General features: G+C 32.6%; 1 protein-coding gene across 1 annotated transcript in view; it reads right to left on the reverse strand.

Annotated features, from left to right (window-relative positions):
- Positions 1-11,437: 11,437 nt before the first annotated feature.
- The window catches only part of Smp_144280 (putative tensin), a gene marked incomplete at its 3' end in the record, with an annotated part of 46,013 nt that continues 31,261 nt past the window's right edge, over positions 11,438-26,189 (reverse strand). Inside the window, exons 11-14 of the mRNA XM_018795107.1 lie at positions 23,454-23,483; positions 18,808-19,299; positions 15,646-15,919; positions 11,438-11,570 (exon numbers count right to left, since the gene is read on the reverse strand). Of these exons, the coding sequence (XP_018649453.1) occupies positions 11,438-11,570; positions 15,646-15,919; positions 18,808-19,299; positions 23,454-23,483 (929 nt within the window). The remainder of the gene's footprint in view (positions 11,571-15,645; positions 15,920-18,807; positions 19,300-23,453; positions 23,484-26,189) is intronic.

Genomic DNA, 26,189 nt, shown 5'->3' on the forward strand with positions numbered 1-26,189 from the left:
AGGTTACTAAACACTGCATAACTGTTAAACTAACGAGTACATACATCAATTTCTGAAAATGGTATAGATAACTTAAAATTAAGGGCCCATCTTCACTAAGTCAATATACATCTAAACTTCGTAGACTGTTGGATTCAAGTCTCTAATTTTGAATTACCTTGGTAAATTCATATTGACCTCACTGCGTCATCATTATGTTTTCACATTTTTGAAACCTGGCGTAGGTGAGATATCCGTCTAGCAATCAAAGGACGGGTTTACTGCGCAGCAGTTCGTCCCGTCCTACTTTATGGCAGTTGAACATTGCCAGTAAGGGTAGAGGATATTCGTAGACTACTAGTATTCGATCATAGGAGTCTTCGAAGCATCGCTTGTATATCTTGGGACCACCGGGTAAGTAATGCAGTTGTTAGGAAACGGGTACCAGGTAAGGATGGCAGAACAACTGAGGATGTAATGAAACTTCATCAGTTGAGATGGCTGGGACACGTGTTTCGTATGCCCAACCACCGGCTACCCCGACGTGCAATGTTTCATGATGTAGGAGTAGGTTGGAAGAAAGCTAGGGCGGCCAGACCAAAACGTGGCACAAATCGATGAAGTCACTGTCAAGTGGACTGAGCCATGTTGGTAGGTGTAGACTTCCTGGTTGGGATCCGCGAGATGATAGCAATCGATGGTTAGAGACCTTGAATGGCATTGCTCAAAATCGTTTGCAATGGCGCAGGTGCATCCACTCTTTGTGTTCTGCCAACTTCTGAATTCCTCATGTCTCTATCTTTTTCTCTTTCCAAATTTATTTCACTGGATTATACTCCTTAAATAACATCTTCAAACCCTAATTTTTCACATAATGGTTATACTCTTACTACTTCTACCACTATGGGATTTGAATCGACAACTACATCTCTGTGCTAATGTGGTATGGCAACTCGAACTGATGTACGTACGTACGAGGTTCTACGTTATGACTGACTGACTCATTCTTCTATATCTAAATTAATTCATTTCAACCTTCGACTCTTTCTTTTTCACTTTGATAATTTCTTAATTAATTCCATCTTATTACTAGTCATTGAATGCACTTTTCAATTATATATTTATTATTCTATATATTTTTCTTATAAATTAAAACGACTGTTCATATGACATAATCAGCCGATACTAATAAATTAATATTAGGCTAACTATTGATTATTTTAGTAACCAAAATATGCTATTGACGTTCATTATCAAATGAAAAACCATTTAATATAGATTGATTATATATGTCTTACATATATAACAGTAATTATAGCTGACTTTTAGATTATTGTAAACGGAAATTAAATTAATCATTAGATATATATTTATCTACGAAACGATCGAGGTCTCTACACCAACTGTTTTTTTCTTTAAAATGTAGATTAGAATACGAGGGGATTTAACTTATTCCTCGTTTTTGATGAAATGCATGCATGTGACTTCCAGAAAAGAATGATTCCAATAATTTTATACCTTGGAGTGAAGTTTAAGGTAACAGTAGGGTATAAAGTATTAGGGAGAAAGAAATTACTTTTGCTTCCTTAAGTCTTATATTTCATAACATTTAGTGTTGGTGCTATAGAGTATCAAAGCAAGTAAATCATACAAATTGATATGATAATTTTGTGTGAAAAATGAAATATAAAGATGTCATGGGATCCGTAAACCCTGAAAAGTAATGATACCGGTAGTATATAAGTGTAAATGTGACTGAAACACGAAGTGAAGTACTATGCGTATACAAGTAAGCACCAAAAGTGAGTCAGATAATTCCATTCTATAGATATCAGTAATAGACTTGGTCAAAATAAAGTAGTATCTTCCCCTGTGGTGTTTTAACTTATTGAAATAACTATATTTTGTATTGACTGATTTAGTGGGAAACGCTAATAAAGTCTTAGGGAACCTAGATAAGTAAGCTTCCAAAGAATGGTTGTCTTTTCAGCAACTTATCTACTTTACGGCGAGACTATAATTTATGGACGGACCAGATTTAGGATTACAGGTATTGGGTTTTGGCTTGGAATCCATTTGCCTAAATAGAGTTTTGGTATTTTAGCTGATATCAATTCGTGATGAAAACTCTAAATTTAATTCCTTACTCTAACCGTCAACTGTAAATCATAATCCTTACTCTTCACACAGGTTTATAAACCTCATTTAGCCCTAGTAAGTAGGTGGACATTCTCAAGGCCACTTTAGCGTTGCTCAAAGGTTATCCATAAATTATAGTCTCACCCTAATTTATATTCTAATAAGAAAACCTACGTGGTGAATATATATCTTCGGCTAACAGAAAATGAGAATAGAACTTGTTAATTAAAATAGAAGTCTAAAATAGTCGGCGAAGCAAACGGTCAGTAATTTGAATCCATTTTTATAAATCATCCATACTGTCGACTCTACCCACTACTTAGATACTATTTGAAAAAATAGAAAATGCCTTGACCACTAGAAAATTACAGCGTTTGTAAATAAAATCGAAAAAATAATCTTGGCGGCTAAAAAGATGACTACTCAGTTGTAGATCCTTTGGGAAAGTCTAAACGATGGCTCACGGCTGTTGGATTCAACCCTCCCACCACCCGTCTGCCTCTTAATTCTCTGTCAGTAAAAGATGTAGTTCTGAATGCCCGTTGGAAGAGCTAGTTCCGCACCAATAAAGACAGTAGCTTCTCTATTTGGGTATCACTTTACAATTCTTATTACTGCAGCCTGTTACCTAGTATGTTTATTTTAAACAGTGAGTCTGAGAATGTTTTCGAAGAGATGTTTGTTGGCACTGGATTTCCATCAAAAAAAGTTCGTTAGATGTGGATGTGAGTGAGCGGCTTATATTTGGTTGGTGGAGGGATTGTTCGGTAGAATATCCCATGATCATTACTTTGTTTTCAAGTAAAAAGGTACATACGGCAATAATAAAATACAATTACTTACGGAAATATGATTGTCAGATCTACACTACTATGGGTCTTTGACTAAAGAAAGTTTCCTTTGAACTCAATAACTTTTTGGAATTTCATCCACCATTAAAAGAGCCTTCTAATTAGTCCTACTGTCATGGTAATCTACGTTTGAGAAGCAAGTATCTAACCAATAAGGTAAGCAGACTTCGAGGGTTGCAAATATTCAAAATCTGGACCCCCACATTCTGTTGACAACTCTTCAGCCGCATCGTAATAGTAAGCAATCTACAGTTCGTGTTATTTGATCGTCATCTGCTATGAATAGATATGTCACTTCAAAGAAGTTTATTGTTGGTTCAGGTCTATTCACTAGTGAATATTTTCAAAAGTAATTTCCTGGAGTTCTAGCAAGAAACCGTGACCAATGGAGTTCAGTTACGTTGAGTGTGAGGCAGATACTCACCGATGATACTGAAAGACTTGCACAGTATCGCAAATTGTTTGAAGGTAAACGTGTAAACGATTGAATATTGATTCAGGGGTCCAAAGGTTTAGTGCTCGTCGCAGGACCGAAGGTCCTGGGTGCAGTGTCCGGTTACGAGGTCGTGGATGCTCACTATCGATGGGCCTCACATTAAGACGGAACAGCTATCTACATACTAACTACATTTACGCTTTTTGAACTCCTGATACAATATCATTTGATAGTCAGTTACTTTGCTGATTTGTCACAATCTAATACTTGATCAACACTAATTGTCATTGCCAATTTTGTCTTATCAGTAGTGCTGTTAATCATTATTCGATGATACAATTCTTTTCTGTGAATAATTGAATCTTCTTTAAAGTTACGATGAAAAACCTTGTAAATGGTTTGTTATGACTTTTTAAAAAATAGGACCCTATCCAATTCGTTATGATCTTATGTCCGGCTTTTATCACGTGAGTTCTCCGCCAATCGGAATACGACATGTCTAATCTTAACACTGTGCCAAATTAATGACGTTCAACTGGTATGAGCAGTCTAGCGTCCTTATTGGTCCTTTGTCCGCCTAGCCCTTCCAATTGAGTCCAGAACACCAATTGCAGCTTCTGCTATGCGAATCATTTATTTCAAGCGTACTCGGTTTATATACCAGACAGACCGCATCACACCATGAAATACAAGATCGAGCCAAATGTGGCTGTGAACGTGGGATACAATAATCAATAAACTGGATATAATTTAGGAATAGTAAACCGTATAGTAATAATTCATAGGTCAGAATGAAGCTTCTAATAAGATGAATATAGATATACACAATCTAATTACTCAATGGTTAAACAGTAAGAATATATATAGAATAATAGTCCATTGATAGGTCCCAGAAGTTACCTGTACTTATGTCTTCACTAGGATATAACATGGTTGTATATAAATTTTTACTTAACATATGCAAATTAATTTTTGATTTGTAATTTCTGTTTACAATTTTAAAAAAGGTACAAATAAATCATAGCGGTGTTTTGTCTGGTTGTTTAAATAAATGGGTTGAAATTTTTTTTATTTTTGTTTGTTATGTTCTGAAAACCAAACTCTCTTCTATTTGATATAGTACAACCTTATGATGCATGTAATATGATGCATAACATTTTTTCATTAACTCTCGAACAGTTTCTTAAATGGCCTATTCAGAAGGTTCTTGCTATGGTTAACTCATATTTACTTTTATTGAAAAAAATTTATGCCATAGTGTTAATAACTATTACCGGGAAACTCTTGGAGTCCAGACGACACAATAACGCAGTTTTTTACATTTTCATACCACTAATAAACATCGGTAATATTTCACCAGTTTAGTTGAATCAACAATGATACAGAGTTGTTCTTTTATAAGTTTAATAATTAAGGTCCCTAATTTTCTACTCGGTTATATTTAGGTTTGAGAAGGAAGAGTGCCAAGATTTAGAATTTGCACCTCTACCGTATTGAAATCACTTTGGCTTTGTTTCATGGAATGAATACAAACGTTAAATTTGCTGTAAAGCTGACCATAGGATATTGACACATAGGCTGAACTGTATCACGCGAACGGAGAGACTTATTACGATGGGTGCATTCTTCTGAAAAGTCCCAAAGTAGACCTGTATCATAGTTTACTGTTAACTGGTTTTCTTAAACCAAATCGACTATAAAAGTGGTGTAAATAACCACAGTCATCATTAATCGAACTATATGTATAACATAACTGAGTGTTATCACGTCAGTAATGTATAATATAACAATGTGACGGAAGATAGTTGCTCAGGATTGTGAATTGATTGAAGTCAGATGCGTAAACCATCAAATATTGAATAATTGGTCCAAAGATTCGATGCGAGAACGAAGGTCTTGGGTCCAACCCTCGGTGAACGCGTGGACGCTTTCTGTTTAGGAGCTTCACATTTTATAATGAATAAAATGATTAATTACTAATGTAGGTATCAATGCCAAGGGTGGACTTGATAGCTTTAAATAAACTGAGTATTGAGTAGAAAGGTAATAACTAATATATTTTTTATTATATCTCAATCAGTAGAAAATTGTGTTTCTGACGTTTTGTGACCTAATGTAAGTCACTTCTTCAGAGTAAATAAATAACCACAATATCGACTCACCTAGACTAGTTGCCACATTGCAACTTCATCGATCTGCACTAAGAAGAACCTGACAAATACTACATTTGTCCCTACTTGTAAATTTATCTATAATGAGGAGTACTTTGAATTCTATGTTACGGTTACTGTCAGCATTAATGCAAAATGCAATGCGAGGTGACGAATCTGAAATTTCACACAAGTGGGTGGCATTTTTTTATTCTTAGAGATTGTGATCAGTTATTATTGATATTATTTGCTGGGGAGAAGATGGAAAGCGGATACTCATAATTGTCAGTGGTCAGATTATTTATTAAGTTTACAGGAAGAGATAGAAGTGAATATTCATCCAATTTCTTAAAATTTTGTAATGATCGACATAGTCGAAAAATCTGACAGTTGTACTGAAGGATTTTATAGTTTTTATGTAAAATGCTGGATCATGCAGATATGGTGAAAGTAATATATGATTGGTCGGTGAGCCTGGACAAACAGACACTTAACCTACTGACTACTAAATATGTGATTTCCCTTCCTGTAATTGATTTCTAGTCTGGACTCACTGAGACTGACTAAATATAATTGTGTCGAATAAAGTATTATCTTGAGTTAATTTGGTTCTCTATTCTGAGTTGTGAATCTTGAATCTGATATAACGTGACTAGTCTTATTATCGTAGTATACCTGACAATGAGAGGAAAATATTTCAAATAATCTGGTATATCAGTAGGAAATTCTGTTTGTTGAATTTTTAGTCGAAATGACCTTACACAAAATAATTAGTCAACACTTAGTTATCACTATAACTAGTTGGTTTTTAGAAATCCTCTCATCTCAGTCTAAATTCTGTCAAATGTAACTCGCCGATTTACAAGCTGTTTTCTGGATGTAATCATGTGATTTTTAACTAATTCTAACAATAAAGTCAATCTTTCACCTACATACTAGAGCAACTCAATCGACCAATTTGTACTTATTTGTTTGACTGGATACTGAACGAAATTTTGAAGGTCACTTTATCAACTTTTACCAAATTAAATTGGTTGTCTACTCAATGTACAGATGTATTGACTTTGTTTACAATCAATATTATCGTTATTCAAAATGATAAGCGAATGTTTACAGTGTCATTGGGGTTATTACATTGAAACAAAACCTGGTTCTTTGACAGGAATTCTAATGTCTTCCATCATTTAATTTAACTCAAGTACAGTACACCATCTGCACTCGAAAATACTGTTTTTTTATTGAATAAATTTATACATTAATCTTAAATACATATTCTACTAGGTAAAGTAGCTATCTTCGACAAACAGTATATGTTTATCAGCTAAACTATCACTCAGCAATTCGATAATTAGTGTAATCAGATAAGAGAAGTATTATAGCCAACTTTCGAGTATAATCAGTGCCTGACGAGTGTGAAAAATGAGAAGTAACAAATGAAGAGTGATTGAATGTAGTCAGCAAGAAATTCGGTCTAGGTTTTCTGATAATTAGCATTAGTCAGCAAGATTTATATGTAATCTTGGAGGGATTGATACTGTAGGAATCGAACCCGAGTCACATAGGTTTAATGATCTGTAAGAATGAGATATTTACAACCGAGCGATCAGAGTATTGATCGATATCATGTGTATCTAGTCTTTAATCTCGATCGAATTCTGTTGATCAAATTACAAATTCAGTTGCTTAAGTGTTGCCTCACTATTGGTGGAAGGTTGTATTCAATTAGAAAATGTGTTTTGTTTCTTCGCTGCTAACTTTAGATCAATTAAGATACAGCAATATATATATATATATATATATATATATATATATTCTATTATTATTATTATTAACAAATAAGACAAGCAGCTTGACTAGTTCAAAACAAACATGACCTAATCTGACCTCATTTGTTTGTAAGAATTCAGTCAAATATTTTTCGCTTTACCACTCTAGGTGGATTTCATCTTAAAAGGAATTAATTAATAAACAAATTAAAATAAGTAACCATAGTTTCTCTCTCTCTAAGCAAATGGACGTAAAAACAATATTCGAATTTCATTGCCAACTAATAAGGATTGAGAAAATCTCTAAAACAAAGAAAACCAAATACTTTGACGATGATTGGAACTTGCCTTTTCAAATAGATACCTTTTCTGTTTACCGGTCGTTAGTTGAATATAAAGGCAGTTATACTCTAGATACTTATCATTTCAAATAATGTCAGAGAATTTACAAGATTATTTCAGATATTAAGATTGACTGGTTGAGTCGTTGATGCAAAGAAAAAGAGCTTAATGATTTGATGCCTAAAATTGTGAACTAATTTACTCTTATAAAGCAGAACTCTGTCTCGTAGGCTTCCACATGTTGTGTAGTTTTCTGAAAAGTGAGATGATAATTCTGGTTAAGAAATGCATATATAATGGTCATAACTTAACATTCTAGACTGATTAGAACAACCATTTTTGCTGTAATATCTGTATGAACAACTTTTCTACTGAACCGAAAGTAATTATCCCGTTTGTAGAAAGTGTAATTTAGTCTGAACAGCAGATACATTGATGTCTGATTCACTCACCCTCCACTAGATATTGGAATACCAGTAAAATTATCAGTATAGGGTTGTGGACATTGTTGAGTTTCATTTGAGATCATAAACCGATCAATGTTAGACCACCATTGAAAACGTGGAAGCGCTGGATGGCCTTTTTGTTTCAGTATGGAGCTCTTCAGCAATTTCTTAATGGTTGTTCAAGATGTTAACTATCAATAGAACAATCTCCACAAAATATATTCACCGTACATGTAGTAAATTAACGCGATCCATATAACCACTTAAATAGTAGTGAATGTGTTAGAAACTTCAAAAATCCTTTTGGATAGTGTTAACAGACTTAATGTTTGGTAAATGAGCTTGGTTGTTCAGGTGTATGAAGAACTGTAAACAGTTATTCCTACACACTAAGTAACTTGAAGGAATAATCATGATTGCTTATAGGCGTGCTAGATTTTAAGTCAAATAATCAGAAACATAACCGTAAGACTAAACGAACGACGCTCGATAACACCAAAAACAATTATAATGGCAATTGGATTGTATTTCATTTTATAAAGCAGTACTGTTATTAGAGTCTAGAGCAATGTCGGTCGATTCACCAGTTCTGTTAATGTATGTTTTTATTTATTCACATCTATCTAAACCTTCTATTAGAATAGCTAGGTAGAGGTCAAGTCACTAGTCAAAAATATCATTTGTATTACTTTAAACCACAACACATGTAGTTATAGAAACCAAATATTACATAATAGTGTACCTTAAGTTTTATATCTTGGTGTATAAATAAATTTATGGATAACACATTCATAGTTAACTGTTACTTTGATTTATAAAAGAGAGTGGAAAAACATCAACAACCGAACTAGCTGATAAGTGCACCTTAAACCTAAGAAGATATAATTCAATGAACACCAAAAATCTAAGCTGCACATTTTTCTTTCTTCATCTCATTCTATAATTTAGCATCCATGATACTTTAACAGTAGAAAATAAGGTATATTTATTCAATATTACCTGAGAATTTCGTGTGTAATTCAATTCAAACCTCCATTGCCATGAAGTCAGTATTTGAGTCTAAAATTGATAAGACTAACCAATTTTTATCTGATGTTCAACATTAATTCTTTTCTTCAATTGGTTAGGCGATTCAGGATGTTCAGAAAATCAATTTGGAAAGACATGTTAAAACATTTCGACTGTAATTCACTTAGTATTGTTTGTTATTAATTTTCCCATTGATGTTTAGGATTGCAACTGGTCAGTCTCTAATTGGCACATGTGCATACTGTGCGTGTCGCCTCGATATAGCCTTAATTTACAAGCATTATAAGCAAAGATGGACAGTGGCTATCAGTGGAATAATCTACGACGCGCGATGGCGTTTAAAAGCGAAAAGTTACTGGGGTTCGGGGTCCCAGAAGTGAACATCAACTTTGAGATGCGAATACATCCAGGCTGACGAGACCGGAAATAGAGCGGAAACGCGGGTCCGGGATTCCACACGTGGCCTTATCCTTCCATTTTTGTTTATTTCGACTGTAAGTTATATAAGGATACATATAAAAATATGATTAATAAACTGAAACTAATTTATTAAACTTTTGACCTAGCTGTGTCTTACCTAAATGAAGGGGTTTAGAACTGCATAAATAAATATATATAACCGATTCGATAGGACTTTCAAGACTAATCCCTATTACTAATTGAAGCCTGTATTTTTTAATATTAAAATATATACTACTCATAAGTAACAAAAACGAATAAAATAATTAAATTAACTTGGTATTGTTTGTTTGAACCTTTCCATTGATGTTTATGACTGTAAATAGATCAGTCTCTTATTGGCATACTTGCATATTGCCTCGATATAGCCTTAATTCACGAGTATTATAAGCACAAATGGATAGTGGTTAGCAGTGGAATCCAGGACGCGCGTTTCGTCCTGGCGATGGCGTTTGAAACGAACGATACTGGGTTCGAGTCCCATAATGAATATCAACTCTGAGATGCAGGTACACCCAGGTGACGAGTCCCAAATAGGACGAATCATGTGTCCTAGATTACACTGCTAGCCACTATCCATCTTCTCTTAGAATAAAATAATGTGCACTGCCGAGGAGTCCCATAATAGGACGAAACGGCCGTCCAGTGCTTCCAGGTTTTCCCTGGTGGTCTAGCTTCAATTGACTCATGATTTTAACTATGAAAGTAATAAAATAGTTGTTTAAAGCCCATAAAGTATCGCATAAAATTTTTTATGTCATCGTACATATTAATACAAATTATAAATACGTACATGAATTCAATTAAGGAAAGAAAAACAAAATATTATTTTTTGTATTTTTCAACATAAAATGTATACATGTGAACACCCATGAAGACATATTTAATTTGACTGTAATGCAATACTATCCGATTCTTATTCAACATTGTCTTGGTTACATGATTTATCTAAAATATTGTTTATTTTAAAAAGAAATTTAAAAAACAAACAAAACAAACATAAATATGAATAGCAGTAAATATTCATTGCACAACAGGGAAACTGTCGAAATTTGCAAAATAAAATTAGAAAAAAATTGACGGTAACCAGAACAAATAAAGTCGGAAAAAAAATGGAGATTGTTTAAAATCTAATCCGAAAAAAAAAATCAAAAATAAACCAGATAAACAAAAGTTGAGAATTGTCATCATTGTTCAGTGGTTTAAGAAGAAGAAATCCGTACAGATCTTAATCAATCAAGGAACTTGTAATAAATAAGAAAAAGTTCAAAGAGTAACATAGTTGTCTATTGAACAAGATAAAAATTTTAAATATTATCATTTAATGATAAACAGGTTTGATATAGAATACTACAGAAAATGGTTGGCGCATAACAAATGAACTTATCTTACATAATGTTAAAGACAATAAAGGATAATTCTGGTAGTATGTTCAATTATGAATAAATACGGATTTCAATTAGATTTAACAAAAAGAGAAAACAAACAAACAAACACAAAAGGAAAAGGGAGAAAACAAAATTGATACTGCATGCAATCAATCATTTATTTGGTGAAGGATACCCCCACTCAAAAATAAATAAACTAGAAAAAACAAAATCATGAAGACCTTTTTTTTAAATAATAATTTCACAAAAAATATCTCAACATGAAAAATGAAGAAAGAAAGCATCCAAGTTAAGAAATACTATATAAGTAGTATCAGTAGTAGTATAGATAATAATTTACTATAAATTATCATTTATTATATGGAAATATCTTCATTAGTATAGATTAATATAATAATAACATTTCAATATTAGATTTTTTTTGACTGATGATTTTAATTTTAATTTTAGAATTAACTCTTCAAATGAGGATATATAGTTCGTATATAATTCACAATAGATTCAGCTGAATGAACTGGATCACATTCAGAAAATATATGACATGTACATTCACTAATTCCTTTACGAACAACTAATCCAAAGATTCTATAAAAGTTGAAAAGGTTATTAAAACATAAACATGAATAGTTTGTTATTTTTCTCATTATATATATATATATATATATATATATATATATATATAACACATCATTCTGATTAACTAAATCTTCTCATTATAGTATAATCAATGTCAGAAGGGGGTTTTGTGTAGATTTAGTATTTGCATAGTTAAAATCATAAGTCAGTTGAAGCTAGACCACCATGTAGAACCTGGAAGCATTGGACGGCCGTTTCGTCCTATTGTGGGACTCCTCAGCAGTGTTTATCTACGATCCTGCCTTGCGAGATTCGAACCTAGGACCTGAAATCTCCACAAAACCTCTTCTGATTATAATCATATGCTCACTAGTGACTGACTTCAAAAGATATTTCCTGGAGTTCTAGTGGGAAGCAGTGACCAGTGGATTTCAAACCACGTCTGTTGTGAGATAGAAACTCACTGAAGACAATCAGTGAACGGTTGCTCAAACTTCGTGGAGTGGTTGAAGTTAGAAACTAACACCATTGTATGACGGCTCAGTGGTCTATCGGTTGAGTGCTCTGGCGCGTGACTGGTAAGTCTTGGGTTGCAATCTCCTGAGTGCGGGATCGTGGATGCGCACTGCTGAGGAGTCCCATAATGGAACGAAACGGCCGACCAGTACTTCCAGGTTTTCCATAGTGGTCTGGCTTCAATCGATTCATGAATTCAACTATGAAAATACTGAAATCTCCACAAAACCCCTTCTGATTATAACATTTTCAATGTATCAACTCAAATGAATTATTTTAAATGATTCATCACTATAAACATTTATTGATTAAATTTATGTTAATTTTTTGTTGCTAAGATAAGCAAACAAATATAAATGGATTATTATTGATCAATCAACTATTACTAATATTATTATTATTATATAAATGAATAAGTGAATGAATGAAAGTTTCTTAATTGGATACCAATATCAATACCTTATTTTTAGATATAAAAATATGATCATAAGAATTAAATTAATTGAAATTAAAGTTATAAATGCCTAATAACCCCTCCCTATTTAACTTATCACAAGATCAATTAAGTGTACATATACATAAAATTTAATCAATAATTTCAAGGATTTTAATTAATCTTTCTTCTTTCATAGAATAATTATCAATTGTAAAACTAGTAACTAAGTTAGAACTACTAAGTAATAACATCGTGTGTGTGTGTGTGTCAGTGTGTGTTTAAAACAACTTGAATCTTTGCAACATCAAATTTATTTTATATATGACCTTTTAACATAAAAGTATTTAGATTATTTTATACAAATACACGTATATGAATCTATAGAAATAAGAGTTTGATGTGAACCGCGAAACAAGAAGCCTTAACAAATTACGGAAGCTATTTTTGGCGGCGTTATTTCATTTACTTCATAGCTTGTAAAACTATAACATTTACTTTTGCCCGTACTCTATTCTACAGATCATGAGCTTTCGTTTGATGTATGATTCACTGCCATAGCATTTTTCTGTTCTAAAGCTATTGTAATTTAGACGTAACCTTTTGTACTCTATTTTCTACTGTAATCCCAAAGTTTTGGACATAATTGTATTTTCCATTGTATTATTCATCTATTGATTCATGTATCTTTTTACACTAATCCGAATTCGGAATTCGGGTACTAGATCGGGATTTGAATAAAGTGATTAGTGTTCCAGTTGTCTTGTCTTCTCTCTCTCTCTCTCTCTCGTGAGCGCGTGCTTGTCAGCCAATCAGGGATAGAATAGTTTTAGTCTCTCTACCCCTCGTTTCGAACTCACGCATATTAGCCTCAAGGTTAAGCCAGTCAGCCTATCGCGTCAAGATCTTAATCTACATTAGACAAGTTATACTCGGCACGAAAGTGGGCAGACAGATTCAAGGACGTAACAGAGTTGTACATTTCTTTATTTTTCTTCTTTTTTTTTTAAAAAAAAAGGAAAAATAAAATAAAAACAGTCAACTCACTTAGGATTCCGTATTCCATGATTTTGATGTTCGGGATGAATAAATCTAAAGTTGATTTTTTTTATAAAAAAAAACAACAAAAGAAAACTCTTATTTTGTGCAAAATCAATAATACAAAAAATAATATGTATATATATTTCTATAAATTAATGATTAGTGATTAGTATCTAAGAAATAATTAACAATTCAGATTGTTTTCTTGGATTATTGCATTATTAAGGTATCATTATCAAGTTTTGATATGATAATTTTAAATAAATTAAGTATAGGGTAGATTGTTATAGTTGAAAGCATGAGTCGATTGAAGCTACACCACCAAGGCTGCTTCAGTCTGGACACCTGGGCAGTATCACAGCCCTCACACAAATCAAATGAGATTTGTGAGGCGCATATTTATCTGGTGCTTCCTTGTACCAATATTTATGTGTTTAAATAAATAATAAATAAATAACACCACCAAGGAAAACCTGGAAGCACTGGACAGCCGTTTCGTCCTATTGTGGGACACCTCTGGCGCCAGACTGGTAGGTCATGGGTTTGAATCTCGCGAGGCGGGATAGTGGATGCACACTACTGAGAAGTCCCACAATAGGACGAAACGGCCGTCCAGTGCTTCCAGGTTTTCTTTGGTGGTTTAGCTTCAATTGACTCATGCTTTCAACTATGCAAATACTAAATCTCCACAAAACCCCTTCTTATTAGATTGTTATAAATAAAAATAATACATTTGTAATATCCCAATGAGTAGAAAAATAGGATTTTCTGACGTTTCATGACTCAGTGTATGCTACTTCTTCAGAGAATAAATAACTAAATTTTACTACTTAAACTTGGATTATTGTTAATTTGATTATTTATTCTCTGAAGAAGTGGCTTGCACTGAGTCACGAAACATCAGAAAATCTAATTTTTCTACTCATTGGGATATTACAAATACATTAATTTATTTATTACATTATTAAGTGTTATGATAATTAATTAACATTGGGGATAATACATTTTAATGGAATAGTTAAAAAAAATGATAGTCTGATTGATAATTTTATGATTTACATGATCATTAAATATGTGATGTTCAATTATTAAAAGATAATAATTAAGGGTTAACAATAGTGTTTAGGTTGGGGTCCTTCTTATTCAACCAATAGGGGAGCTACACGTTGACATTCTAGAATGTTCCCTTAGCGGTGATTGGATGGAATGTCTTCAGCTCTTTCTGCGCTTCTCGAGGCTTCCTTGAGTTTGCCAACGAGCCATTCTAACATAATGTTTTCTACTTATTATTATTATTATTATATTTATAATTTAATGTAGACAATCCAATATCACAATTTACTGCATTATAATTTTAAAAAGAATAGACGAAATGACTGATATCTAAGCAAAGATAGATAAATAGTTGATATGCTTGATGCTATTACGAGTTAATCTTACTCGGTAAACGGAACGAAGGTCAAAGATAAAATGACACGATAGGTTATTCTAATCCATTATCCGCGGCCCTGATAACTAGATCATGAAGACTTGATCAGGTGTATAGAATGTATTCTACAAGTACCCAGAAAATACGAGGTTACTAAGCACACAAATCAAGTTTATTTATATAATGATAGAAACCCCCTTGGGAGAACCACAAAGTAACATACTAAAAAAATTCGTCAACCAATGACAGTCAAGGAATGTAAGCTGTAGGTCAACTAGGCATCTCTTAGTGTGAAAACATAAAATTAAGAGAATAGGACCTTTTCCAAGTGAGTTTTGGGAACCTAACGTCCTCAACAATCGTGACTAGCAGCGGAATCCATGACGCGCGTTTCGTCCCGTCTGGGACTCGAGTGGAAGGCTCAGGACAGAGTGGGTTGGAGAATGCTGGTATGTGGCCTATGCTCCATCGGGAGTAATAACAGGCGTAAGTATGTAAGTATAATGATCCATATAATAACTTTCATGATGATAGAATGATATTATTTTATTTTAAACACGACTCAATTTTCCGTATATTTATAAGTGTTGAAGCATTGCTATATCATTATTAATCCATTGCTCATATATATGAATCAGAATGTTTTGTTAGGAAAATATGCTTACTCTTTTTTCCGAGTTTCTACACCACAATATAATAATATATTGTTTGGAAGATGACGTCGAAGGAACAACCGTCTTAGTAAATCTATGATTGTAATTCCATCGTGTGCGCTAACATGTAATTGAATATCTGAATATCGAACACGACTAATGCCATGATCACACTCAGATGCTGTTAAAGTTTCCAATGGAATTAATTGATCAACTGCTCTTGAGAAACATAGTTCATTATTCCACTGTGGAGTATCTACTGATCCTAGCATGAAACATCTATAGGCTGAAATAAGTAAAAGAATAAAAGATACGGATAAATTGGTTAAATGAACTTGATCTTTTTCTCAATTAGATAATTTAGAAGCAATCATTGAATATACCAAGGTAATACAATAAGACGATCAGGATTGAAAAAAAAAGCACTAGTATATGGAAGCTAATGAACTAAGGATCAATAAATAGTATTAAAATAGACGACCAGATGGTCAAAAATCAAACTAAGCATGGATTCCAATGTTACCATACTAAAAACTATACAAGAATAAAGCTATTCCTTCATTACAAATACCATTCAAATAGAGTGTAGTTTTACACAATTAAAAGTTTTCCATATTCTCATCACACAGTAGACTGATCGTGATAAGATACCCTTTATTTTGATTATAATCAAACTACCATAATACGTCAAGGAACTTCACATCTAGAAAAGTGTAATATTAGTTTTAGTCAAGGTTTACCATATTGTCATATAATTTACCAAAGTTGTTTGATACTCTACATTACACCTAAAGATTTATTATTGTTAGTGTAGGTTGATTCTGTAATTGATTTCGACAAAACTGTCGATAAAGAAATGAAAACTATGATAGATTTAAAATCCCTTCATTGCTGGTTTTAATTTATTGAGTTTTATATGTTACTTATCTCTATAGAATTCAATTTAACATATTCATGTTTTTTTTTAAATATAGTTGAGATCATTAGTCAATTGAAGCTAGACCACCATGGAAAACCTGGAAGCACTGGACGGTCGTCCACAAAACCCCCTTCTGATAATATTCATGTCTCATAAATACTTATTTGTTGTCTATTCAGTGACTAATAACCTAATAATTATTGTTTAAAACTAATACTAAACGGATCACTTAGTGTCATGTTATTCAGTACTTGGTACTGATGAAATCTCAACAAAAAGGTTGACCATACATTCATTCAAGTGTTATATATTGTATATATTTATGTCCGTGACGTGTTGAATCTTATTCATCATTTGCATGATAATAAGGTTAAAATAAGTGAACCTAGTTCAAATAAAGCGCTGAGACTGTTAATGTATAATCAAACTAAGTAATAAATAGGTCAATAAATAAGTCGATAGTCAATGACATAAGATAAATTTCAGATTAAATCATCAGTTTCGACCAGTTTTGCTTAATATTTTTGTTTCTTTTATCTTACAGTTAATCGAGTTGACCTTTAATTCTTTTCATATTTGAAGATCTTAACAGATAAATATGTGATCAGATTATTTTCAAAATTTCTTGAGCCAGTTTAATGTAAGGTGCTAATAAATTCTGTTTTTTATTGGAGTTTCTGAATTTACCAAAGGGACTTATTGTTTTAATTCAGATGTGTCTCTTCATCAAACAGGCAGTGAAAACTATTAGGAATTCTGCATGAATTCTTCTGAGAGATCTTCAAGTAGGAAAAAAATGTTTAATGGTTTGTGTCAGTTAATTAGTTCATGTTTGTCCTCAAATCATTAGACTAAATAATTCCACTAACTGTTATTGATACATTGAATCTGAATTCTAATTTCACCAGTATCAAAAAGCTGTTAAGTCATACTTATTTAGATTCAAAGACAGATTTTCAGAATTGAAATTAAAGCTGTAGTTTTCACGATTAGCGAATTTCTGACTCAGTTCTGTATCAAAACTTAGAGTAGTTGTTGTATAAGAAAGAAGACACAGTAATATTCTTCAAGTTTTCTACAAAGACAACTTTACAATTGTTTAAAACGAACTTTCCTAATGATCTATAGTTTTTCTTGAAAAATAAGCCAGTATAAACCTTGTGATAACTTCCTACTCAGTAATTTAAATGTATCATACTGGGAGCGAAATTTGAAATTTTCATGTTTCTATCCTTCTAAGTTCATGAATAGACATTTCTGAACAGTCTTACACTAAGTTGAAACAAATCTTTGGAATTTTACTTGAGTTTCATCGGTTTTTCCAGCTAATGGTATCAATTCATAACGGATGGTTTATTATACTTTTAACAGTTTTAAGACAAAAACTAATTTCATAGAAAAAAAATATCGTAAATAATTATAAGTGATGGTCAATCTAGGATAGACTGAATATATTATGGTGCATATATTGTACTATCGTACTATGAGAAGCAGTTGATTTATCTTTAAACCAAGATAGTGGGGAATATTTGTAGTTCAGAATATGGATTTTGAAGATGTTTTGTTCTTTGAGCTCATTTACGCTTGAGAAACATATATCAGGGGGTTCTTTTCTTTATTACTTAGTCAACACAGGACCTCGAATTGATTTGAATAAAGTTTTTAATGTTATTCAATGTATTCCATCAAATTGACTACATTGATTACAGGTTCATCTTTTACATATTTCTGAAGCTGTTGGAATCTAGATTTATCAACCTAATATAATTCTAATTTGTCTCTGTCAAAACATATGGATAAACACTGTATAGAATCACACTTTATTCTACTACCTTGAATGGGTTTTAAAATTGAAAATAAACATGAATATTTTTCTGCGAGTTTCAGCCAAACAGGTATATATATTTTAATAACAGACACTAATCATATCAGCTATAAATTCTGGCTAAATAAGATAAGGATGTTTAAATGATGTATAAGGAAATATGTATGGATTCCCTAAACGACATGTAAGACGCATCCATACTTTCTGAAAATCACTCGTTAGTTAAGTAACGTTATTCGAATGCCTATGACTACTGAGATAGCAATTCTAAAGGCAGTATATCAAGTATTTTTTTATGAAACAGTTTCCTTGAATCTATAAGCATGATTTTTTAATAAATAGATCCAACTATTTAGAAATCAAATGAACAGAGTCAAATTTAAAATAGAGCATTCAATAAATTATTATCACACTGAAAGTTAACACTTACTCATGCCTTGATTAAGCAGACTTTGTGGCATCACTGATTTATGATGTTCATCTTTAATTACACATTCGAATGGCAGACCTTCTATACCCATTGTAGAAGTATTGGTAACTGATTTTGTACAATCAATTTCCACATTATCCATTATAACGGAGCCTAATTCTGAAACTGGCCCAGTAGCACTGTCAACTTTCGGAATATATCCATTATTTGATTGTGAAATATGATTACTTATTGTTGTATCCGTAGTATTCGATGGTAAGCCAGTTACAATTTGTGGTGGAGGCTTATATCCAGGTGGTAATGGTGTAGTTGGAATGGCTGGGAGAATCAATCGACAAGGTAATGCTAAAGCATCTTGTGTATGTCGGTTGATTAGAGCAGCTAAACTTGGAAATACTGGTTCACTTGCAAAACCTTTAAGGCGTACACCTTTAGTAGGTGTATTAACCGCTTCTATTAAATAATGTCTAACTAGTTCAGATTGAAGATCATCTATAAAATAATTTAAGTAAAAAGAGAGTAGAATAAAAATTAAAACCAAATAATTGTGATAGTGTTTGAGATTTACAGAAATTACTTGAATCTAATAAATAACAACATTGTTAGAATACATTCTCCAGTATTTGGTATAGATCACTAATCGTAACTACATTCAACTGTCTAACCGAAATATGCTCAGAGTAGAATGTAAAACGATAAGAAAATCTTGTACAAACAACAAGAAATAAGTCATCTTTTCAAACTACATTTCAAGTTCATTAAACAGTTGTTTTCTTGGGGTGTCAATTCATTACTGATGACTTGTACAAAAAACAATCGTCTCATAAAATATTACAGTGCGATACTACTGAATGTTTTCTGTTGTAAGTATCATTGGAATAAGTTCATCAGTTCATCAGTAATTGTTGATGGATTCAAATAAGCAGTTCAAGCTTTCTTACAGAATTCCACCTGGTAATGATACACGCGTATATAAGAAGTGTACAACGAAGACAATGAAGACCTTACAGAGTTTGAAGTGTAGAGTCCTGGACCAGGTAAATACTAAGATACTAGTACATTCGGCTGAGGAGTTTGATGTATGAAAAAAGCGTTTATCTACTTTACGTGTACAACATACATCATATTCTGTCAAGAAACCATTTGGAATTGTGAGATTTTTATGCATGTACGCAAGTTGAGTACTCCACTTTTATTTGTAAGTTTCAAACTGTACTGTACCATTAGAATTTACAAATTAGATGCAATTGACTGTATAGTATACGAAGAAAATTCAGTTATCAAAACCCATATATACCAAACTCAGAAGAACCCTCCTTTTGCCTGCTAGAAGTACATGTGTGCAAATGAATACAAAAGATTCATTTACGACCTTAACTAATTATTAAACATGAAAGAAGTATCTGGAGTTGTTTAGAAACCAGTTAGCAAGAGATTTTCTGTATATCATCAAAAAAGCAATCAATATGACTTGATTTCCACTCATTTGAAAGTAGAGTAAGGAAATATCATATTGAAAAATTTGGATGTCTGTAAATGTAAACAACAAAATATCATTATATCATGAAGCGATCTTATTCCTTAAAGACCACTTGAATTTCCAAAATAGAATGTATCGTATGATGGTTTAGTAAAGAAGACTGCTAAGACTTCCATACCAAAAACAAAAATAATACTTCAAACGGTTAAATATAATTAGGTTAATGCTTAAAATATATGATTTCGATTTGTTCAGATACAGTAGCAAGATACAATGACTTCTAGTCCCAGATTCATATATGTTTAGTAAAAACAATAAAATCGCTGAAAAATTCCCATCATATTAAAACACAATTTTATGAACGAAGAATATTCTTTTCAATAATTTCTCATCAGGTTCTACACTTGTAAATCCAAATTTCTGTATCTATCAGGGAGAAGACTGGATAAATGTCCTCGATTCAACTGTTGGTTAACTGTTAGTCAGTTTGCAGCTAAATATAATGTCAAGACATCTGTTCAAAGAAGCTTACATGACATTAGAGACTAACCAGATGCAATCTAGAGTATTATCATTGGGAAATTACTAACTATTACAACTGACACCATGGAATGCTACGTTGACAAACAGGATATTTCATTTTAGTCAAAAAAAGTCTTAACTGTTTTGTGAAAATAGTTTTAATGACCAAGTTTTGCAAAACGATAACTACAAACACTAATGTGAAGTAATTATTACGCCATTTCGCTCATAAATCTGCTTCTACATAGTCTTAATGATTGATTACGCTGTTAGCTCTCTCACTTGTTAACCCAGTACTTACAGAAACTAGGCCAGTACGAATACAAAAGGTATTAGTTATAATGTATTTTGGCGGTAAATATCAGTTTACATATATGCCGAGAGTGGGGAGAGTCCGCTCTCCCTCTGAAAATGCTCTCACATGGCCACGCGTATATAGCCTCTGCCAAGGAAGTCCTACTCACTGCCTTCTCGTACCACGGGTGTTGTTTACAAAATTAAGACGATGAAAAGCGAATGTCCGGCGCTTTAAACGGGTTGGTGGACACGGAGAGTTCACCTAGGGCAGTTGGAAAACCCTGATTCCAACACAATGGTGCACATGGGCTCCAGTATCCTGAGGAAACAAATGGCGTATGAATCAATCGTTGGTCACCGGCTACAATGGGACTGCATCTTCTTACGATGCTTCACTGCCTTATGGATCAGATCTTTAGGTCAAAGGCTCAGAGTGTAGCTTCCTAAGAAGACCACCTGCTTCGGTTTGCGCACCCGGGCAGTATCACAGGCCTCACACAAATCAAATAAGATTTGTGTAGCGCATATGTATCCGGCGCCCCTTTGTACCAATACTTATGTGCTTAAATAAATAAATAAAATGCTTCCATATATATATATATATATATATATATCAGGTTACTGTATACTCCCTCAATAGAAATGGAAAACAACATTTATTATTTAGATTAAAATAACAAATTAGTTCGGCATGCCTTTTAAATTGCATAATCAACCTTGGGTGAAATTCAAGCATGCTATAAATATATATTCTACTATATTTAAGGTATAAACTGTTTTCTGAATATAACAAACTGACCATTAGAAAAAAAAAGGTTTTTTTTTGGCAAGAATAATGTAGTGTAAAGTATGTTTGAAGGGGTTTATAATAGAAAAAACAATTTACTACATGCAAAATTAATTTATGCATAATGAAGTGAATGTGAATAATTACAATGTGATAATAGTAGCTGATATATATTGGCTGCATTGATATGAACCAATAATAAAATAAATATGAATGCTTGTTTGAATTCTTCATGAGATCAATAAATATTTCAGCGGGAGCCTTTAAAACAGTGGTAGTCAAAACTGTCGTTAAGCAAAAATAATTCGAATGATTTGTCTAATGCACGCTTAATTGTAATGAGGCTGTTTTGCAAATGGGAATCTTTATGAACAGGCAAAATGTTTGTGATTATAATAAACAATAAACATCATGCAATGGAAAATATGGGTCTATTACTTGAAATTATTCACCACTATTCTGTCTGATTTTAGTTATTTTAGTATTTAAGAGTATTAAACAGATAAACATACACATATAGAGGGTGAATTTCAATCACAATTAGACATTGATGACAAAACAGCAGTTGTCCATCTTAAAATGAGAAGACGCAATTAAACAACACCAAGTGAATTTAAACTTCACCCCATTGCACAAACAGGTGGCTATCAGGACTCAGTAGCTAAGTGAATAACGCGATGGAGTTTGAAGCGAACGGTACTGGGTTCAAGTCCCAGAGTGAACATCAACTATGTGGTGCAAGTACATCCAGCTGACGAGTCCCAGAGGGGACGAAACGCGCATCCTGGATTCCAATGCTAGCCACTATCCATCTTTGCTCATAAATTTCAGGAAATATTTTTAAAAATTCTACTTTTCAGGTTAAATGACTAATTATAACTCAGATTTCATGTAAATGTATAAAAATATTGAATAGTAATTCATTGAGAAACTTTTAGCCGATAGATATTTCAATAAAAGTCAGTAGAATAAAATAGTATGTTCCCATGTGAACTACAAGTAAATTGAACAAAGATTAAAGTTTCAGTATAGACATTTTGAAATAAACCAAGATAGTAGCTAATACATAGTATATTCATTAGAAAGCAATAAAAAATATCTAATGTAATTCACTTTATTAATGTGACTTAATTTTATTGTATTTCGTGCAGATGTAGTTATATAGAGATATGATCTACTGTTGAAGACTGAAAAAATGCACTTAACTGTTTAAGAATAATGTGATTATTGTGTATAACAATTGATGAGTACATATTCTAGAAGTGAAAGTGTTCAGTAGCAAGAGTGATTGTATGAATTCAGACAACAGCAAATATAAATAAACAACAGTGCCATCATCAACAGCATCATTATCAAAAACCACACTAACAATAACGAGAACAATGACAAGCGTAGTGCTAAAGATCTTCCTTAAAACGTGCGAAGTTGATCACAGGAAAGATTTTGAATAATACTAGTAATAGTAATAATAACAGTGATAATAATTGGAGGAGGTTAAAAAAAAGAGAATACTAAGGGAAAAAAAAACTTTATCATCTTAATTTGTTTTATTTTTCTTACTGAAAATGCTTCTGACAAATTTGGTAAAACCTACAAAAAGAAATGAAGAAATTATGAGTAAAAGAAGAAAAGAATCACATACTACTACTAGCAGTACTTCACTATGAATGAATACATTGTACAAATAAAAAGAAGTCAAAACATTCGAGAGATTGAAAGGTGAGAAATTTTAACAAAAGTAAAGACTACACAATGATAATGTATTAAGGAATAATGATAAGTTTAGATTAATATCATGAATGGATCGATGTTAGTGACTAGCTTCAAGATAGATTCCCTGGAGTTCTAGTGAGAAGCTGTGACCGGTGGAGTTCGACCGTGTCTACTGTGAGTCAGTTACTCACTAAAGACAATGGTGAACGGTCGCTGAATATCGTGGATTGGTTGAAGTTAGACACTAACACTGTTGAATGCCGTTTCAGTGGTCTAGAGATTAAGCGTTCACATGCGAGAAAGTGACAACAAATTAATCTTAAGCAAGAAATACTTGTTTATTCATATGAAATAGGAATTCAGGACATTAAAAACCAATAACTAGTAATAAGAAATCAATCCGTTTTTTTGTAGGGACTTTTCTTCATTTTCAACCTAAAACACACTGTAATACAAGCAACAGATAGGTATCCTAGCTTGAAATAAGGATGATTAATTTCCTTGTTGAAAAGTTGATCAGTTAATATTAGGTATCAGAAGGGGCTTTTTGTGGAGATTTTAGTAATTTTATAGTTGAAATCATGAGTCAATTGAAGCTAGATCCCCATGGAAAACCTGAAAGTACTGGACGGCCGTTTCGTCCTATTTTGGGACTCCTCAGCAGTGCGCATCCACGATCCTGTCTTGCGAGATTCGAACCCAGGACCTATCGGTCTCACAATAGGACGAAATGGCTGTCCAGTGCTTCCAGGTTTTTCATGGTGGTCTAGCTTCAATCGACTCATGATTTCAACTATTTAATGTTAGGTACTCTTCATTTTCGGGACTACGATTATATTTTGTCTTATACGTCTATTTTGTAAATCCCAGTAAAAATACTGGCGATAGATTCCTAATTCTTTCTCAAGTTGTATCAATTATCATGATCGTAAACCACTCCGATACGTAGATTAATTTATCACTAAAACTGGGCTTATAATGCACACACAATAGAAGGTTTATAAATCCAATACTTGATGATTTTTAAGAATAGAAACTTATAAAAGGCAACCATAAACATAAAATGTGAAGCAGTGGTAAAAATAGGCTATAATGACATTATTTATTGTGAAAAAATATGCCTTACAGCACCTCAGTAAGTAAGAGGATTTACAACGCAGTACAAAGGTAAATTGGAGATTACTGATAAAGTAATTGAGACTGACTACGAAGTAATAATAATTTGTCAATCTTGAAAGAGCTAGTCCAAAAGAAAAAACATGTCAACGGGCAATAGAAAGATAATTCTATTAAAATCAGTCATGTAAATCTGAGTAAGATGTATGTTTAAAGTGTTTCTTGTATTGAAAATTGGTACGACTCAGCACAGCTGTGCATTAGCCCAATAAAAACTGAAGTAAACATAGAAAAAACCGCTCACTAAAGAGTAATTCCATGAATGAAAGATATAGAATTATACGAGGTACAAGATTTAAGAGATTGTGGACAAATACATCTAGCCCATTTTAATACATTTTGAGCAGCCATCTGACATGTCCAACCATACATTATGATTATCGGAATGATGCTATCTCAGGAGCTTGCAGTTCTTGACATTTCATTAACTGACATTGTCTTGGCATACCTATTCATAAATTTTGATGAACCGCTGATAATTTATTTCTTTAATTGATTGGGAATGTTAAATTCAATGCTTTTAAATGACACTAAGCTGCATAACTCGGATTGGATTATCTCATTATTGTTGCTATCGTTTTATTGAAGTTTAACGGGACATGATGTTTACAGTCTCACTTTTAGCATAAGACAATGCTATCATCAAAATGACTTGAAATGATAGAGAATATTTCTAGCTTAGGATGAGGCTTTTAATAATGTTTTGCTTTCTAGGATCGATAGTTTAGTCATGGAGCTTTCAATATATTTCTCGTTCATAAAGATAAAATCAAGCTTGTCACACAGTCAGCTAAAGCAATATTTTCTACAAGATTTCTGCAGATCATTTAAAATGTAGTTTATTTATTATGTCTTCAATAGGTGAAGTAAATAAATAAATACTCATTTGATATACAACTTCTACCTCAATTTCTACAGAATAAACCAAAGTATAGATCCATAGTCAATAGCTTCATCTTCTGCCATTCAACTGTTTTAGTTAGTGAATAACTTTTAAATTTAACAACTATTCCCTGTTAATTTGAAAGCTTAAATTTATTTGTAACTACACAATTACACCATAGATGAAGAAATAAGCCTAGGTAGGTTTCAACTTTCATTTTTACCTTGTCTATCTCAAAGTAGAAATTTTTAAATATAATAAAAAATAAGGAAACATCTTGATTAAATTAACATGCCATTGATATGATCGGACTTATTTTGATTTTAGTTGTACAAAAAATATTTGACCTTCTTTTCCTTTGTACTATTTAAACATATGTAACCTTAGCAGAGATGGATAGTGGCTAGCAGTGGAATCCAGGACGCGCGTTTAGTCCTATTTGGGACTCGTCAGCTGGATGTACCTGCATCTCAGAGTTGATGTTCACTCTGGGACTCGAACCCAGTACCCTCGCTTCAAACGCA

The sequence above is a fragment of the Schistosoma mansoni genome, chromosome 1 (assembly GCF_000237925.1).
Source record: "Schistosoma mansoni strain Puerto Rico chromosome 1, complete genome".
Lineage (NCBI taxonomy): Eukaryota > Metazoa > Platyhelminthes > Trematoda > Strigeidida > Schistosomatidae > Schistosoma > Schistosoma mansoni.